This window comes from Rhododendron vialii, chromosome 5a (genome assembly GCF_030253575.1).
Source record: "Rhododendron vialii isolate Sample 1 chromosome 5a, ASM3025357v1".
Taxonomy (NCBI): Eukaryota; Viridiplantae; Streptophyta; class Magnoliopsida; order Ericales; family Ericaceae; genus Rhododendron; species Rhododendron vialii.
The window spans coordinates 5,931,202-5,950,733 of NC_080561.1; the positions used below are offsets into that span (position 1 = coordinate 5,931,202).

The following is a 19,532-nucleotide window of genomic DNA, read 5'->3' on the forward strand; positions in this document are numbered from 1 at the left end:
CTTTGTTTAGGGTTCCAGTCAAACTAATAGATCAAAAAACAATGGGTTAATTCCTACCCTCTTTTGTGCTAGTATATCCTTCTGGGAAATAATAAAATATAACTTCTTTTCCTTGGAAGAAAAAAGTTAGGAGTTGGAATAACCGAAATTAATACTCCCTCCGTCCCTAAATAAGTGTCCGATGCGCAAATTTAGGCCTTACAAAATATGCATATTTTTCGTTAAAAAATCTAAATTTTTTTCACAATCTAATAGAACTCATTGCTATCTATTCATTTGTGAAAAAATTTTGATTTTTTTAACAAAACAAATGCAACTTTTTAAAGGTCTAGATTTGCGCATCGGACACTTATTTAGGGCCGAGGGAGTAGTAATTATGATTGCATTTCCAATATTTTGTTTCTAGCTGAAAAAACCTCTTTTTTTTTTTTGCGCCTCCAAATCCAACCAACGGAAGCCATTTGGAAACAAACCATACAAGTTTTTTTTTCCCCATTCGTTAATCATAATTTACACTATCCAAGTTCACAGCGTTATTTTTGTATTTTCTAGACGATGGCTGCATAGCACTCGTGGGTCTAGGATACGTTTAATTGCAGAACTATTATCAAAGAATTGGAAACTATTATGAGATTAAGGAGGAGGTTGGTTAGGGGCATATGGAGGGTGATATGATTGTTTACTTAATTAAAAATATATTTGGTTTGGGTTAGATACAAAATGAGATGAATAATAAAATTATTATTTTTATTGCTGAATATTTGAGAAATAGTCACATATGCCCGGATTTATTAATAATATCTCTCCTCAATGTGGTGTTATATAATCTATAGTACTCCCTCCGTCCCTTATTTATAGTCCGGTATTCCATTTTGGGTTGTCCCTTAATAAGTGTCCATTTTGTAAAGTTAGTGGGTAAAAGTTGGTGAATTGTCTATTTTGTCCCTAAAAGTAGATTCCATTTTAAAAAGTAAGTGAATAAAAGTGTAATGATGATGGGTAAGTAGGGAAAGTAGAGGAAAAAGTTGATGTGAAAGGTATAATGATGATGTACCTTTAATAAGTTGGAATTACGAAGCAGGACACTTAAAAAGGGACGGAGGGAGTATTATATAAGCTCTAATATAAGATACTAAAACAACCAAACAATAGTAATTATGTGCTATATCCTTCTGGAAAATAATAAAATATAACTTCTATAATTTCCTTAGAAGAAAAAGTTAGGAGTTGGAATAACCGAAATTAATAGTAATTATGATTGCATTTTCAATATTTTGTTTCTTTCTACTGAAAGAGGATTGGGAGATGCTGCCAAGCAGAGGTGCTTGGCAGCGGTGCCGAGCGCATAAAGAAGGCCCCTTTTTAATTTGCGTCTCCAAATCCATCCAACGGAAGCCATTTGAAAACAAATCATACGAGTTCGCAACATTATTTTTGTATTTTCTAGACGTTGGCTGCATATCACTTGTGGGTCTCTAGGATACATGTGATTGCCGAACTATTATCAAAGAATCGGAAACTATTATGAGATTAAGGAGGATGTTGGTTAGGGGCATGTGGAGGGTGATATGATTGTTTACTTGATTAAAAATATGTTTGATTTGGGTTAGATACAAAATGAGATGAAAAATAAAATTATTATTTTTATTGCTGAATATTTGAGAAATAGTCACAAACGCCCGGATTTATTAATAATATCACTCCTCAATGTGGTGTTATATAATCTATAGTATTATATAAGCTCTAATATAAGATACTAAAACAACCAAACAATCTTAAATTAATGATTATTGTCTATTTTGTCCCTAAAATTATATTTCATTTTGAAAAGTTAGTGAGTAAAAGTGTCATGATAATGGGTAAGTAGGGAAAGTTGATGTAAAAGTTGATATAAAAGTTCCAAACTTTTCGGCCACTGACAGGTATGCTTGGTTGTTAACTTCAAGACTTCAGAATTAGTTAAGTTACACGTGTTGGGTACAAGGAATTTTTCCTCAGTGTTTTCTCTCGTTTTGTGCTTGATTATTTTCGTGCATGTGCTTAGAAGTGTGAATTGGGGTCGGAGTCTCGACCCAATAGCACGCAAAACCACATGCTTGCACGGATATCCGGTTATAAAAAAAAAAAAACCTTCCTCCCTAATCTACAGTATCTCTAGAAGTAAACAAACGCGGCGACAGAGAAAGACCCCTAGTTGATCTTGAACCCGTTTTGTTTAATTATGTGAAGAAGACGGGTCAATATTCTGATAGCTACTTTCTTTTGAAATGTTGACTCATTGATTAATTCTCAAAAGATACAGTTTGGCAAAAATAACGGCGGTTCATTGGACAACAACAAAATTTACAGATATGCCCATCAAGTTCTTTATATACAAATCCCAAACTCCGGAATGGGATGCTGCCAAGCAGGTGCCGAGCGGCCGACCCGGCCATTCATCTCGACAATCGACGGATCGAATCTTGATCGAGTAATGGATGATTCAGATTTATATGCATTCAGATTCAATCCAAGCAGTCTGTGTCGAGGTGAACAATCTAATGCCGCTCGGCACCCGCTTGACAGCATCCTCGGGTATCCCATCTCCACATGAATCAAGGTGTTCGGACTAATTTATGTACATCTCGACTGATTTTGGGATGCCGATCCCACCAACCACCACTTAGGGGAGTCCTGATTAAAGCCAGCTGAGCCAACGCATAATTAGCAATGACCATTGAATGTTATAGTACATAATTGTGATTCTGAAATCATTTGTCCTTAAATCCTGATAAAAGCACCAATTCTCCTTGAGGATTTCCCTCGACTCTTAAATGATTTGCCATAAAAACTGGTGATATGTTGGATTTTATTTGTCACTATTGTATATATCAGTATACATTTCACGCTAAATTTTTGATATTTTTTTATTTTGATATTTTTTTTGTCTTTTCTGAATTTTTGTTCAATTCACGTTTTATTTTTCAGACTAATTATTCGTGGTCGTTGAGAGGAGTCTAACAAGTTAACAATTATAACCAAAAGTAAAAAATAAAAGTTCACTATTGGCGAAAAAAATACAAAACAGCTGGTATTGTTTTTGTCTACATGTCATCTCAAAAGAAACTTTTTTTAATTTTGGTCCATATTTTAATATTTTTTCAATTCCTCTCGACGGGACGAACTATTAATGCCAAAAGTTACGACGAAAAGCTAAATAAAAAATTACGAAAGACAAAAAAACGTAGCGTGAACTCAATATTGAATTGCAACTATCGAGATCGAGAGGAAACAAAACGAAGGAATTCTTTTTTCTTTTTCTTTTTATGAAAAGATCAAAGGAATTCAATCGTTCAACAATATCTAGCGCTGAAAAGATAATACTGTAATGTATTCGTCAACGATCAAGACATCGACTTGAGTTATATAAACTTCTTGCTAAAATTAAGGTATACGAAGACAATACTTTCAAATATATTTTATATTTAATTATTTATATCCCATAATAGTAAACAACGTTAAAAAGCAACAATATATTTGAGTGGTCCCTCAACCATATTTGGTATGGTTTTTTTTTTTTACTATTTTCCTTTCCCTTCAGTTGAGGTCAGGATCAAACAAAGTATACAATAAGACATGACTTGCAAAAGAGACATTTAGCCCAACGTCTACGTCAGGAACGCACTTAAGTGTTCGGAGGGATGAGAAGGTACTCTTAAAGCTCCGTTTCAAAAAGTCAAATAAGTACTTATTTTTTAAGAAATCAAATTCAAATTTAAAAATAATGAGCTTATTAAAATTTAAAAATAAGCAATATGAATCTTGTTTAAGAGATCTCAATAAGATCTTTAATACGATGCAAAAAAAATTGAAAACTTATTTTTCATTTACATTATTTTTGAGTTTGAAAATGTGAAATAAGTACTTATTTTTTAAAAAGGTGTTCTGAACGGGCTCTAATCTAGCTTTTTTTTTTCCTGTAACAATACTGATTTTTGCTGATTAAAAAATAAAAAAATAAGACTTGACTTTTAAAAAAATAAAAAAAATTGAAAAATGATCGAGTGCTTCTACCCTCTTAATTCTCTATTTTAAACAAAACCCTCTTTCGTTTTTCTCTTTATCTCTCATCTTATTTCTTCACTGTAGCTTAATGTTTTAAACCACCGAAACACAAAAGGCCCAATTTTTTTTTTAAAAAAAAGATGCGGAAAAAATGCCGGGTTCTATTCTGATAGATCGGTAAATTACTTTTGTTAGGGCATCCGCACCAGACTCTCTATATTTTGGACCAATTTACACCTTAAAAAATTATTTTATTACTTTAACTATCTATTTTTAAAATAACTACTGCATTAGACTCTTTACTCTCACTCTCCTCTCAATAAATAATAAAACCTACCTCAATTAAATACTCTCCCTTGCCTTGGAAAGAGAAACAAAAGCAGAAAAGGTATAAAAATCAGAAAAAGAAAGAGAGATGGAGTACAGAGAGAGAGATTGGGAAACAATATAAAAAAGAAAAGCAAGTGAACAGTAGCTCGTCTGTTCAAACGAGCTACTATAGACGAGCTACCGTAGCAATGTTAGAGTTTTTTCAAAGTAGAGATGAAGGAAGAAAGACTGATGTTGGGGGGTTTTGGGTGTTTTTTTTTGTCTCTTTAATTTAGTTTGAAGAGGGGACTGATGTTGGGAGTTTTTTGTTTTTTTAGCTCTTTAATTTAGTTTGAAGAGGGGAGTAAAGAAAGAAATGTGGATGCTCTTATATATTGATGGATGATTAACGTAAAACATGTGAATTGTTTTGGAGATATTACGGATGATTAACATTTAGGCTCCGTTTGTTTGGGCGTAAAATATTTTACCTATTTTTCGGTGTTTGGTTTGTATAAAAAATTAGAAAAATATTTTACATGTAAAATTTTTTTCATCAATTAAATGAAAATGACTTACTCTTAAATATTCCATAAGTTATTTTTCGAAATGAACCCGCTGTCTTGTACTGCAATTCTCACTGCTTAGTTTTCTCGATCGTCAGTCCTGACCCACGTTCGATTCTAATATTCTCAAATCTCTCTACCGTTTAAGTCCCCCCCTCTCTCTACATTATTTTGTCGATTTCTGAAAATATTTTCAATTGCCAACCAAATACCGAAAAATAAAAATTTAAAATTTATTTTCTAAAAAAACATTTCACATTGTGAAACATTTTACATCGAAACAAACGGAGCCTTTAACATTAGAACACATTTACCTTTTCGAATTTTAAAACACAATATCCCTCTATCATTCAGGATTGATCTATTCAATTTTCACCACCCCAAACCATGAATCCTGGCTACGGCTAGGATCGAAACAAGACTTTTAAAAGCCTAAAACTAATTACTCCATTAATACCAATATACTAATACCCATAGAGTACTAATGAATTACCCTTTTCTCCCAATTTAATACTATTAGTACTACCTCCCAACGGTCAAGTGACAGGCAGGGAAGATGGAGAGGATCCACTCTGTCCTTTTATGCAAATTGCCCTTCGCAACCAACATGATGGATCCGTTCTGCAAGTTTCGATTCCTAGAATTTATTGCACATTATGGCAGAATCAATTTGTGCATTTCAGCACCATAAAGTTGATGAGTATTGGAATTTCGTCCTCCCCTGAGTGGTCCTTGTCTTCCTTTCCACCTTTTATATGTATATCTACCATTTCTACCTTGCTTCACGGTGGTACCCTTTGCCTTTACTTCTCTTTAACTTCCCCATCACACCCACCCTTTGGAATTCCAAGCACCCCCATAAAGGAAAAATAAATTTGACAAATAACTATTCAATTGGAGGAGTCGCATACCGCCAGCTCAAAGATATTTGGGGTCGAAGCAGAAGTTTTAATATCTCCGCATCTTTGAACTAAATTTTGCAAAATGCTGGGAAAAACGTAAGGGGTGGAGATTCAAACCCAATTCCTAAAACATCCAAAGAACAAGCTGCCACACGACCAAAAAAATGTTACTTGAAAGCAATTAAAACTCATTATTTAAAACTCTAAATTGCTTAAGTCGATTCTGGAGTCGCACGCTTGGTGATGAAATCCATACAATAATACATTAAAAGCGGCCCTTGAAAGAATTAAGTGACATGCTCCAGGAGCAAGTAAGTAAGGTGTAATTATTTTCCCTTCTTGCATCAACCTTGCTTTTCTCCATTTTCTGAAAATAAACACCCCCCCCACAAAAAAATAAAATAAAATAAAATGAAATAGACAAAAACTACAAAAGTAAATTTACATGGAAGTGAAGGGCATTTAGGGAATGCTACGAAGGTGATAACGTCACAAAACTGAAAAACAGTAGAATGGCCATAACAGACGTCAAAAGCCGCTGTCAACACCAAACCAAACGCCCACTAGTTTCTCTCTCTCTCTCTCGCTCTAAAATCGCCCTCTAGTTTCTGTCTCTCTCTCTAAAATCTCAGGTCCAATTCCAACCTTCACCGCGTGGAATGTTGGAGTAAAAAACCCGTCCGGTGTGAGCGAACTGAATAACCCTTTTTCGGTTACTATAATAATCTCCCCAAATCTCAAATTAAAAACTCAAATTTGAATTTTTTTTTTGAATTTATACAAATTTTTTAAATCCAACCCCAAAAAAGTACACTAGTTCCACACACACACACTCCCATAAACCCAAAAATAAGAAAAGTACTGTATAGATACAGACATACATACATGCAACACACTCACCGACGTTGCCCATTTCTGCAGCCTTCTCTCTCCACTTTCACCCTCTCTCTCTCTCTCTCTCTCTCTCTCTCTTTCTCTCTCTCCTCTGCTACATCCCGACGAAACTCCCCGCTGTCAAAAGATTCCCCTCACCCTGTCCTCCCACCTCCTCCTCCTTATCATCTCTCTCCTCCCAATCTCCCTCACATATTCTATCCCCTCTCCTTCTGTTCTTAATTTCGCTCTATGCTTACTTTTTTAAATTCTCGTTCTTTCAAATTCAAATTTTAATAGTACTGGTTGAGATCTTTTCGAAATACGCTTTCACGTCTGCGCACTCATGTCAGGTGAATTAAAGGTCACAATCCCCTTATCCTGCTTGAATACCTTCCCAATCCCTCACTCCCACATACTGTAACACCCCCTTTAATTTGTTGCTATATTTCATGTAAAAAGCAGCAATGGGCTGCACAGGCTCCAAGCTCGACGACCTCCCGGCGGTGGCGCTCTGCCGCGACCGGTGTCGGTTCCTGGAGGAGGCAATACGCCAGAGGTACGACCTCGCCGAATTCCACCTCTCCTACCTCCACTCCCTCAAGACCGTTGGCGTCTCGCTGAACCGGTTCTTCGACCGGGATCTGGGGGGCTACGCCGCCGTCGTCGAGCCCCCGTCTCCGGTTCTCAACCTCCCGGCCCAGCGGAAGACGGTCGATTTCGAAGAACCCTCCGGTTCGCCGCACCGTAAGGCGGGTCACTTCCACTCCCACTCCGATTCCGGCTCGCACCTCCACTTCCACTCCGGCTCCGATTCCGACGACTCCGCTGACTCTCCCCTGCACCACCACTACTCAGGGAATAATTCCCCCCTGCATCATAATCCTTACGGCCAGATCGATTACGCGGATCACGAAACCCTGGGTTCGTACGAAGAAAACGGGTATATGGGTATGAATTATCCTCAAAACCCTAGTTCATATCCTCAAAACCCTAGTTCATATCCTCAATATCCTCAAAACCCTAGTTCATATCCTCAATATCCTCAAAACCCTGGTTATTCATATAATATGAATATGAATTATATGAGGAACAAAGCCACGCCGTCGGTGTTGTACGAGCAACGGCCCCTGAGCGCGGAGACCGTACGCATAGATGAATCGCCTTCTTCTTCGTACTATAATAATTACCCTCAAAAGCCTAGTTCTTCTTATCCCTATAACGGTCCTCCAAGTTACGGCGCCGGCGGTGGAGGGGGTGGAATGAATGGGTTTTTCGGGGGGTCAAATCCGCAGTACGGTGGTGGTTCTTATCTGCCGCCTCCGGCGGGGTCGATTGCGGGACCGTCGGAGGCTTCAAGCTCGAAACAGCCGCCTCCTCCGCCGTCGCCGCCGAGGAGCTCGGCGTGGGATTTCCTTTACCCTTTTGAGGGTTTTGAGAGCTATTACCCTCCTTACACGCCGAGTCGGGACTCGAAGGAGTTGAGGGAGGAGGAGGGGATTCCTGATTTGGAGGACGAGGATTATTCTTCGCAGCAAGAAGTGGTGAAGGAAGCGTATGGAAAACGCCAGCAGAGGTTTGTTGATGGTGGGAAAAGTTATGCCAAAGCAGCAGGGGATGTTGAAGAAGAAGATGATGATCATAGGGATGTTGTGAAGGATGGGGCGGATTCGGTGTACCGTAATAAGAGGCCTAGTGTTGTAATGGAGAGTGATCCAGTTGAGTATGAGGTGCATATGGTGGACAAGAAAGTTGTGGATAATGAGGAGAGGTCAGTGGATAGAGGAAATGTGGCTGCTTTCAAGGCTCCGGTTGAGTTGAGGGGAGACGCTGAAGTTTTGAAGGAAATTCAGGTTCAGTTCGAGCGAGCTTCGGAGTTGGGGAGTGAGCTTGGAAAGATTCTTGAAGTTGGAAAAATTCCGTATAAGAAACACGGCGGCTATCATGGTATGAAACCGTATATCTTTTCTCTGTAGTTGACATTTGAATAACTAATGGGGCTAAAAAATAGTTTGATCTTGCCAATTGCTCTTCTTTAAGTCAATTGTCTGTCTTTTTGGTTGCTTGGTATACCTGTGATGAACAGTGGACTGACATATGACCCTGGGGTACGGGTAGGGGTAGTCGGTTGGCGTAGTGGTAGTCACCTTGCAACCCTCTTGCAACCGGGACCTCAGGAAACTGGGGTTCAACTCCACTTGCACCGTTGTGCAATCAATTCATGTTTTGGGCAATTCTATACGGGTTGTGTCCTGACTTCAATTGGCTCCTAGTGGATGGTGGGACGGTCCCTGGATTAGTCTGTATGTTTGGCCCGATATGGAGTTATAAAAAAAATTAATGGACGCAGTACGCACATAACCATGTTTTGTTTTGTTTTTTGGAGTGCTATTTTACATGAGTTTGATTGGATGGATGTGGATTTCGAATGAAGGGATTTGATGTTCTGTTTTAACAAAATGTAAGAAGTGTAGTTATAGGGAGGTTGTGGAATTATGGTGGAAGCTGGGAAAGAACGATACGAGATGTGTTTTATTGGTATCATCATTGGTTAAGCTAGAATCCCCTGGACGAAGAATTCCATATCACCTATATGAAAGAGCTCTCCTACCGAAATGCCTATGTCAGCGATCAACTTAAATTTTACTGTTATTGAATGATAATAACAAATTTGTTTGTTTGAAATCCATTGATAATCCAACTGGACCTTAAGCACTTTGGAACATAATCCTTAGATGTATTTTGGAATTCGCGTGTTTGCATAAAGTGAATTTATGTCATTCCGATTGATTGGATTTCTTTCATATGCCCTTAATGTCAACCTTGTGGATTTCTTTGAAGCAGTTTCTTCCAAGATGTTGCATGTATTTACACCTTCGTTACCACTAGTATCATCTCAGCCTTCTGCTTCTATAAATGCCGAGCCATCCTCTATTGCCAATGCCGATCCTGCTTACTTGGAAAATGATGATGATGTGGTGGTGAGGTCTGGAAATCTTTCTTCTACCTTGCAGAAGCTGTACCTATGGGAGAAGAAACTATACGAAGAAGTAAAGGTAAGTTGATTTCTATTGAAATGCTTCCCTGGGTTAAATGCTTACAGCATATTGAACTTTCTATAACGTAGAATGGTTAATCTTGAAATTTTCAAAAGACTACAGATTTATGTGCATGTATATCAGTATGTTCTTTACCGTGGCGGAGTTGGGATTGGAACTTGCAGTTGACACTCAAAAGATCAATATAATCCCTCCGTCCCAAAAAGAATGTCCGATTTGCAAACCGAGAAGGTGGATGTGGCCCCCATGGCCGAGATGCTCAGGTCGTTTTGTGTGCCGAAGTCCGGTCAGCGGCCATTCCGAGCTCTCTTTCGGGCGCGGGGCCAGCAGTTCGTCGTTCTGGGTTCTGGGTTGTTGCTGTTGCTGGTTGTCACCGGAGGTGTTCATGATTTGTTGGGATTGTTTGGGGCGTGCTGGTGATTGGTGGTGGTTTGCTCCCCTTTGGCTTGATTGCTTTGATTTTCATTGTCGTAGACCGGGTTTTGCCGCCGGTCTCTACAACTGGGAGAGGCCAGCTCGGCTCAACGGTGGGGCTGGTTTTCTGGTGGTATGTGCGGCGGTGGTGATTGAAGTGGTTAGGGTTTTGGGGGCTGGATTGGGTGGGCCGGTCCTCAGGTGGATTGGGTTAGGGTGTTTTGAGCTTTATTCTGTATTATTTGGGTGTTGGGTTGAGCTTTATAGTTTTTTTTGTCTTGGACCCTTGTTGACCTTTGGGTGGGTTGGGCTGTGCCCTTGTGATGATTCGTCCAACTATTTGTTGGATCCACTTCCCCTTTCCTCCATTTTTAATAAAATTTCTTCTTTTGCCGATCGAAAAAGAAAAAGAAAAAAAAAAGAAAATGTTTTTATTTCATCAAATTCAAACTTTTAGTCTAAGATTAAAAGAACTCGTTCATATCTAGTATCTTGTGAAAAAGAAGAAGTTATGTAAGTTTTTGAACTAGAATGCATTACTCTTTCTAAGTTCTCCTTTTGCGAAGTGGACTATTGTTTGGTTTTTTTTGTCTGGGAGAGTATTTAATCCCAAAAAAGTACACGTGTTCTAAGATTAATCGTATATAATACCCAAAAAACTACATGTTTTCATAGGTTAATCGTCCATCAACAGTAGTCAAACAAGAGCCATTAAAATTGGTGGGAGGCTGTGAAGCAAAACAGTAACTTTTGGTGGGAGGTTGGAACGCTCCCCTTAAAAGCTCCGCCCCTGGTTATGTACATGCTTTCTACATGCGTAGAATACTGCGTGCATGTGTTCATAAATCTACGCAATAATAGTGGTAGAAGCCTGGGTAACCATGGCCACCATCAAGACGATGTCTAAAACACGTGGTTATGGAATCGTTTAAATGTGCCACACTTGTCATTCTTTCTTCCCTTGCATATCTTTTAATGCATTTTGTTGCTTTTGCAGGTTGAGGAGAAAATGAGGGTACTCCATGAAAGAAAAAGTCGTAAGTTGAAAAGTTTAGATGAAAGAGGTGCTGAGGCCCATAAAATTGATGCTACAAGAACTCTGGTCAGGAGTCTTTCCACAAAAATAAGGATTGCAATTCAGATTGTTGATAAGATATCTGTGAAGATAAACAAATTGAGGGATGAAGACTTGTGGCCGCAATTGAATGATTTTATCCAAGGGTATGCTATTCTTTGAATTTCTTCTTCTTTTTTGTGTGTTTGGATAAGACTGTAAGTCTGTAACTAAGAATGTAAAGAAGTCGGCATCAAGGGATGCCACCCATGTACAAAAGGTCACAGACAAAAAGACATTAATGCACTACTCTGCATGTCAGTAAGATCTATCAAATCAAGGAATGGATAGTTGGATTAAAATCCTTCACTCCAGCTATACAAACTACTAAGAAAAAGACTTTTGAAGTCTATACAAAGAGCTTTCGATGCCCATCAGAATGCCTCCTCCCTACTCTAGCCCCATGCCAACCATGAAGCAGCTCTGCCCAAGAATGGACCAATGCCCATAATTCCCTGGCCAACGGACAACAATGGGGAAGTGAGCCACCAACACCCCATCTATATCAAGCACATGCAACACCAAGTAATAATAATTTTCTTACGGCGGCTTGGATTATATATTTAGGATTTTATCTTGAGCAACCCACCGCACAAAGAAGAAACCTTGGCCAGTGCTAGGTCTTGGGTGGCTCACCTCGCGTAGTCTGAGTCTCTGCTCGAGTCGATCGCCTCACCTCATCAATCTGTACCTCCTCGTGTTAGATTCTATCCCACATTGCTCACCTAAGCCGCCTAAACTTGGTTAATATAATCTAGAGGCTACTCCATGTAATGCAAATTGGTTTTAGGTTGAAACCCGCCAAAAAATCTGAAAATGTTTATCAATTTTGGCTTAAGTAGATCACAGATAAAAGTGGAAATGATGTGTTTGGGTTGCCATTATTTCACCCACAGGGGCAGAGAGGGGTTTTTGTTTTTGGACGTGTTGGGAAGGCGGTGCTACTGGTGGTGGAAACTAATTGTTTCTCTTCCTATATTCTTGAAAGGGTAAAGTTTGAGGTGACTGGATTTGGTTCAGTAAAGCTGATATTAGGCAATTAATTTTAAGCGAGGGGAAGCTTGAAATTTATTTCTGACACTTTGACTACTCTTATTATCTAAAAAATTCACTGGTTCTTTGTGGACATTTGTTGGTGAACTGGAAGGAGAAAAGAAAAAAAAGGGAGAATAATGAAGAGAGTAGGCAAAAATAGCAGATGCAGGAGATGGTGTTGCTTCTCAACGATATCAGGCCCTCTCATAAGAAAATTTTGTTTGCATGTTTTTTTTTTTTTTTTTTTTTGGCATTTTGCGAATTAATAAACTGGGGGATTGAGAGGATTACATCCCACATGTGCTGTTGCTGGCAGGGCTGAGGGTGCCATAGAAGTAGTAGTCAGGTGTCACAGAGGAAGAGAAGTGAATATGAAAAGGCTTATCAAAAACAGAGTGAAGAATTTGAGGAGGTTGCTATTCCTCCCGTATGCTGTCAAACAACCTTGTCTGCATTCTTGATTACTGGTTGAGGAGGAAAAGTAAGAACTGTTAAGAGTAACAGAAAGTGAGACATGATAGGTAAAGACAGGGAAAACGAGAAAGTTGATCAAGGAAAGTAATCAAGGCTATGTGAACCAAGCATGCTATTAAACCCAAGTGCTTTCACCTATATTATTTGGGCATGATCTTTTAGATCAACACTTGTGGCTATTTTTACTCCGACCAGCCGTTTGAGGTTTTGTTTTCGCCTTTATTTTTGTTTCTGGGTTTGTTGTGGTTTAACACTTGGATTACTAATGGAACATGATGCAATCAGTCTTATTTAAGGTGGGTACGATTTCCTCTTACACCAAGTTGTTCTTTATGAGTCACTTTTTTTTTGCTGCATTGTTTAGACGGTTGATACGTGCTTTTTGCCTACTAACAGGTTAACTCGAATGTGGCGATCCATGCTTGAATGCCATCAAAGCCAACGCCAAGCTATTTTACAAGCTAGACGATTGGATGCTGTTGCATCCCACAAACACTTCAGCGATGCACATCTTGAAGCCACGTTGCAGCTTGAACACGAGCTTCTGGAGTTGACATTCAGATTTTCATGTTGGGTTGGTGCCCAAAAGGGTTTCGTCAGAGCACTGAATGACTGGCTTCTAAAATGTCTTCTGTACGAACCTGAAGAAACAGCTGACGGAGTTGTTCCCTTCTCACCTAGTAGAATAGGTGCACCCCCCATATTCGTTATCTGCAATCAATGGTCACAAGCTTTGGGGAAAATTTCTGAGAAGGAAGTGGTGGATTCTATGCGAGATTTTGCTAATAGTGTGCTTCAGCTTTGGGAGCGGGATAAGCAAGAAATGCGTCAGAGGATGATGGCAAACAAGGATATGGAGAAGAAAGTTAAAAACTTAGAGAGAGAGGACCAGAAGATCCAGAAGGGGATTCAGGCATTGGACAAAAGGATTGTTCTGGTGTCTGGGACTGGCGGTGGACTTTCGGTTGGACATGTGTATCAGAGTGAAACTAGCAAAACTAGTAGTTTGCAGGTGAGTCTGCAACATATTTTTGAAGCCATGGAGAGGTTCGCTGCAAACATATTGAGAACCTATGAGGAGTTGTTGCAACGTATTGAGGAGGATAGAAAAGAGAGACTTGCTCGGGAGAATGAGGAAGTTTCATAGCCATAGGGCAGTGAATCTGCTTTCTCACTTTTGAGTAAGTGATTTGGTTCAGCGTTGCAACATGCAGTCCTCTAGAGAGACTGTCTAGAGCATGGAATATGGAGGGGCAAATGGTTGAAACTTTAAAAGTGACACTCTCTTGTGGACAATGTTTGTGCTGGCCTGTGTCTTCGGCCGATTCTCACATCATAGGCCAGGGGGAGGAAGCTGGGGGCTAAGTTATGGTGTTGAAACTCATGGCTGGTCTCCTTTGGTGGGTTGTAATCTGCCTCTGTTCCGTATTGGTGGCTTGTATCTTGCTCGAATTGGAAGGGCCAAAAACATCTTTGTGGTCTAAATTCCAATGGTAATACACTTCAGCTAAAGCAAGAGATGGGTCAATCGTATCCGATAAAGAAGCTTCCTTGATATGTCAGACTCGTTCGACGATGAGAGAATTCAACAGCTGTAGCTGTCCATATGGAGGCAATGCTGTGCAAGATATCGACATAGACTTGTTGTACAATGGGCCCTTGTTTCTAGCCACCTTATCAGTGATCGGTGATCTAGGAATGAAGACCGGTTTGGGCACATGGCCTGCCAAGTCTTGGCGGGAGGAGATTTACTTCAAATTTTGCGTTAGGATATGACTAGATGAGGCATAAGTTCAGGCATATTGGCTGTTGTTTATTAGTGACGCAAGTCATGGATATGCCCGAGCATCAAATGTTGTATAATAGGATAGGAACAATTCTTGTAGTGATTAGTAAGTTAGTTGAAATTTATTGTACAGAATTCTTTTTAGTTGATAGTATCATAATGTGAAATCTGTTAAATAGACCGGTCTTGCCTCGTTTTGTCGGGCGTGATTAGACTCTCTTCCAAATAATTGAGATTAACATCAGTATTTTCTGGATTAATATCTCTTTCTGTTTCTAAAGGTTGTGTGTTTTGTTGACATTGTTAATTTGTTATTGGCTTTATATTGCAGTTCCGTGAGCCAGATAAACGTTGTACAATTTTGAGGGCGATGGCACTGAGCTTGAGATATAAAGTCAAGTTTGAAGGCTTGGTATTATCTGCTCACACATCAGCCTAACCCCTTGTCTTGTCCCTTTGCCAGGCATCATGGAGTATTTCTTTCACAAAGTCTACGCCCACTGCTCAATTTTTATAGCTTTCCTCACCGCTCTCAATCAAACTATCTAAAAGTGTTTTGGACGGTTTAGATTTTAAAAAACTCTTCCTAGAAGATTTCTCTGAAATCCGGGTCATTGATTGCTAAGACAGACAATGAGATGTTGAGCCGTAAAACAGAGTGGTGACGTTGCGCTGTATTTCTTTATTGGTCATGGAGCCAAGGACGAAATTTTTACTAGAATCACAGTAGTATTTGTCTCAAAAACTTTAAAGTTACATAAGTTCAAGCTCCCAATATCATTTTCAACAATCCAACACCCGCCCAATCAAGAGTTTGGGTAAAAAAAAACATACTAGTAGTATTTTTGAAAAATATTTTTGATGTAATGAGTGGAGAAAGATAGATAAAACAAATTATTGAGAAACGTGAAGAGAGAAAAATGGAGAAAATTTGTGCTGGTAAAATTAATATCGCCCTTTGTATGTTAGTAAAATAAATCGTTTCTATGTTTGCCCCCCAAGCTTGAAATCTCGTGTCTGTCTCCGCTTGGAGCACTATTGTGTATCCGAGCACTCTTCTACATCAAACATTCATGTCGAAAACACTTTCCTACACCATACATTCATGTCGAATCCGTACACTAAAAATTCTAAGTCCTTTTAAATGTGTAGTGAAAAAGACAAAAATAGTGCCCCGAAAAACCCAATAATTTTCAGCTAACATGAGCCGTGTGGCTCTATATCGGTTGCAATCATACACGTGAGTTTCAAGATATAACATTTGATTTTGAGAGTGATGGGACTAAACTTGACAGTAAGGGATCTATCAATTGTGAGACAAAAAGTTTCCTTTGAAGGCTTGGTATTCTCTGAACAATTTGGTAGGAAGAAACCCCAATGAAACAGTCCAACCTACAAAGTCCCCCAGGTACATCCTATTATTTCCGCTCATTTGCGCTCCAATTACAATAATACTACGGGCACCTCACTCGGCTACACCCCGACCACATCACTTTCATACCGACTCCATTTTAATGGTAGTAAAATGGCATCTTCCCAATGCAGGTGCACTAAAGTTGAATGTAGATGGAGTCGGTATAAAAGTAATGGAAAAATGGGATTCGGGGGACTTTTTCGCAATGATGAGGGAAAATGGATTCTTGGCTTCTATGGTAAACTAGTGTGCAACTCATAAAGCTTGAAAGCAGAGAAATTTGGGCGATCTACTGAGATTTCACTATTATTTTGGAGAAGGGAATGGCTAACGCTGAGATTGAGACGGACTCCTCACAAGCGGTCAAGTCGATCAAAGGAGGACCGGTTCCAAACTGTTCAAACAGCACTATAATTGGGGATGCAAAACATATTCGATTAGACTTCGGACTAATAGTACAATCGAGTACATAAACCGTCAAGCCAATCAGAGCGCGGACCATTTAGCTCGCCTTGGAGCCGAGCAAGAAGAGGACCTCATTGTATGCGTCAAGCCTCCCCTTCGGTGCGTCGCTTCATTATTGAAGATGCAATGGGCCAGGGCTGCTTCAAGGATTAGCCCTTGCCATTTGTTACTTATGTTTTTGTTCTAATTTCTGATCTCTAAACTTTCTTTTTTCTGTTATTCCGAAGTACCAAAAAAAGAAAGAAAGAAAGAAACGTCATCCTTGTCACCTGCACATCAGCCTAACCTCATCTTATCCCTTTTCCAGTAGCATCACGGAGTAATTATTTAGTGGTCTTGGAACACTATCGTCACATGATGTATGAACACTCTCCAATACCATATACATTCATGTCGAACCGGTAAACTTTAGTTCTAAGTCATAGAGAATGTGTTGTGAAAGGGACCGGGTAGTGTCCTAGAGAACCCAATAATTTCTAGCTAACGTGAGCCGTGCGACCTTTAAATTAAAGGTGATGTATTATGAGCGAATGACCTGTCTAGTAAAACGAATAAAAATAAAAACTTTAGCGGAACGGGACCTGATTGCAATCGTTAACGTGAGTTACAAGATATATCTTTAATTTTGTCTCCTATACTAGTTTTAGAGATTCATCACAATCAGATGCCATCAATGTGTTTTCAAGTGTTCATTGTCACTGTCTAACTTCCATTTTTGATGATGTTTGCATATTTGCAAGGAGGGTTTTGCGACTATCTTCCACATACTTCCAAGGCTTCCAAAGATGATAGCGTGTTGCAGATGACTTTTTCTTTTGAGATAGTCTTTTCACGGAGGCTCTGTGAACAGATTTGTTCACGGAGTGACGCAATCTCAGCTATCTATTCACGCAATCAATAACTCAGATTCATTTTTAATTATAACTGGCCACAAATAACTCTTTTTTGGAAAAATTTCATTAACATCTTGACCGTCCAAAGTACTTTGGATGCTGTAACACTTGTTTACAACACCTTCGTAAAGAAGATTTTCTCTTTTTTTTTTTCCTTTTCGAACTTAAAAAGAGTTGAAAAGAGGGCGGCCGAAATAATTCTCTCTTGCGAGCACGAACATATGCGGAAGTTTGGCTCGATTTTCAGATTTTGGGCAGTTTTAGCATGTCCCGTCCAGATAGTGGTCACTGGTCACTGCTCTCCGGATGGTCCTCTCAATGCTCAGTTCCGGAAGCTTTCGTTTTCCTTTACCAGACGGACCTTGTAACCTTTCGGACTTTCCACATTACACAAACGAAGTGAGTGGCGGAGGTAGGAGTTCGTTCAAGATGGGGAAACCATTTTTTCAATAAACTAAAAAAATTCACTGTGAAATTTAACGAAGAAATACTGAGCACAAAATTATAAGTATTCTTTAATATGCACAATAGCTGTGGTCTGATATATTCAAAAGATTCAAAACATAAGCACAAAGGATAAAAAAAACGAAAATCCTATTGGTACCGACGGTACCCGTAGGGAAAATGCACCGACGGCCATCGGAAGGCCGTCTCCGGCCACCGGATGGCCGATCCGAGCCGTCCAAAAATTTTAAAAAACAAAACCGAGTGGGCTTTCGCGAGAATCAATGGCATCCGAGGTGTGTAGGGTATATACACGAAAAAGGGGTGCTCGGATCAAGTACCCTACGCACCTCGGATGCTATTGATTCTCGCGAAGGCCCACTCGGTTTTGTTTTTTAAAATTTTTGGACGGCTCGGATCGGCCGTCCGGTGGCTATCGGTGTATTTTCCCTACGGTACCGCGGTACCAATAGCATTACTCTAAAAAAAAATACTAGCAATTTGCTATTCGCCCATTTGAAATAAGTGTTTAATTCTGTAAATGGTACATGTTGGCTCTGCCCCTGTACGAAGTCCAAACTCCCATAACGGATTCCTAAAAGACTAATGAAGGACTATTACCGTAAGCAAATTCAAACTACTGTATAAAAAAGAGCAATTACGTAAGTCCAGTTACTTTGCCGACTCTTCTACCGCCAAGGAGGTGGAGACGATCCTTTATTTTTGAAAAGAAAGATTATTATGCACGGCGTTGGGCTCGCACCTCTTTTGTCGGCCGGAACACACATTGAGGGAATAAGGTAGAACGATGAATAAGAGATGAATATTACATCGGAGAGAGACGTTTTCATGTCATAAGACATTAGCTACTCCTTTTCATGCTTTTGGTGCACACTCGAGAGAGACGTGTCTATCACTGTATCCATAAGCCTTTTAAATTCGTATTTTAATGACATGCAAAAAAGCAACGAGAATCCATTCCCTGAACTGTCTCCATGTGGGCGTTTTCCCAGATGTACAAAAAAAAAATCGAAAAAAGAACTGTCTCCATGTGGGTTTTGGTTCAGGCCCACATCATGCCACGTCAGATCCTATGATTACGGTTTCGAATCCGAATATAATAATTATAGCTCGTGCGTACTTCGATTAATTACGAGATTTTAAAATTAACGACCGGTAATTAGAAAGCCTTGCGCAATTGACGTGGTAATAAATCGGTAGACATCTTATGCTTCCATGCATTTAATTAGAGTTCAAGTCTCACTAAGGGTAGAATTTATAAAAACATATTCCTACGAACTGAGCTAACATCCGTTATGGTTGTCACCGTTTTAGAAATGTACATGACATTTCACGTGATTCAAACATTTAGAGTTCTTTTATCTGATGCATGCGTGTGTTACGCGCACAAATAAATATGTATATGTTGAGGCATAACTCACATGATCAAACTTGCTCCATCATAGAGCTCCTTCATCTACGAGGTCGGGAGTTCAACTCTCACTACACATACCTTCTCGATTAAAATACATGTTAGAAATTGCCTTGTCTAAATCCATAAATATTAGCATACTCCTTCAACCAGTTTTTAAAAGCCTATCAATTGACAAATATATCTACCGTTTAGCTTCAAAGTTCAAACACAGTAAAGAAAATGAAAGATTCTGATGACTTCAACGTCTCCCAGGTTGAGGTCAATGGAAACTTCCATACTGATTATCACGAAAATGCTACACATTA

General features: G+C 39.3%; 1 protein-coding gene across 1 annotated transcript; it reads left to right on the forward strand.

The window, feature by feature from the left end:
* Window positions 1-6,707: 6,707 nt before the first annotated feature.
* On the forward strand, window positions 6,708-14,754 carry LOC131325551 (nitrate regulatory gene2 protein). The gene is made up of 4 exons (XM_058357869.1): window positions 6,708-8,641; window positions 9,539-9,750; window positions 11,165-11,388; window positions 13,187-14,754. Exons 1-4 carry the CDS (start codon window positions 7,162-7,164, stop codon window positions 13,935-13,937), a joined length of 2,667 nt encoding a protein of 888 aa, XP_058213852.1. The 5' UTR covers window positions 6,708-7,161; the 3' UTR covers window positions 13,938-14,754.
* Window positions 14,755-19,532: the final 4,778 nt, after the last annotated feature.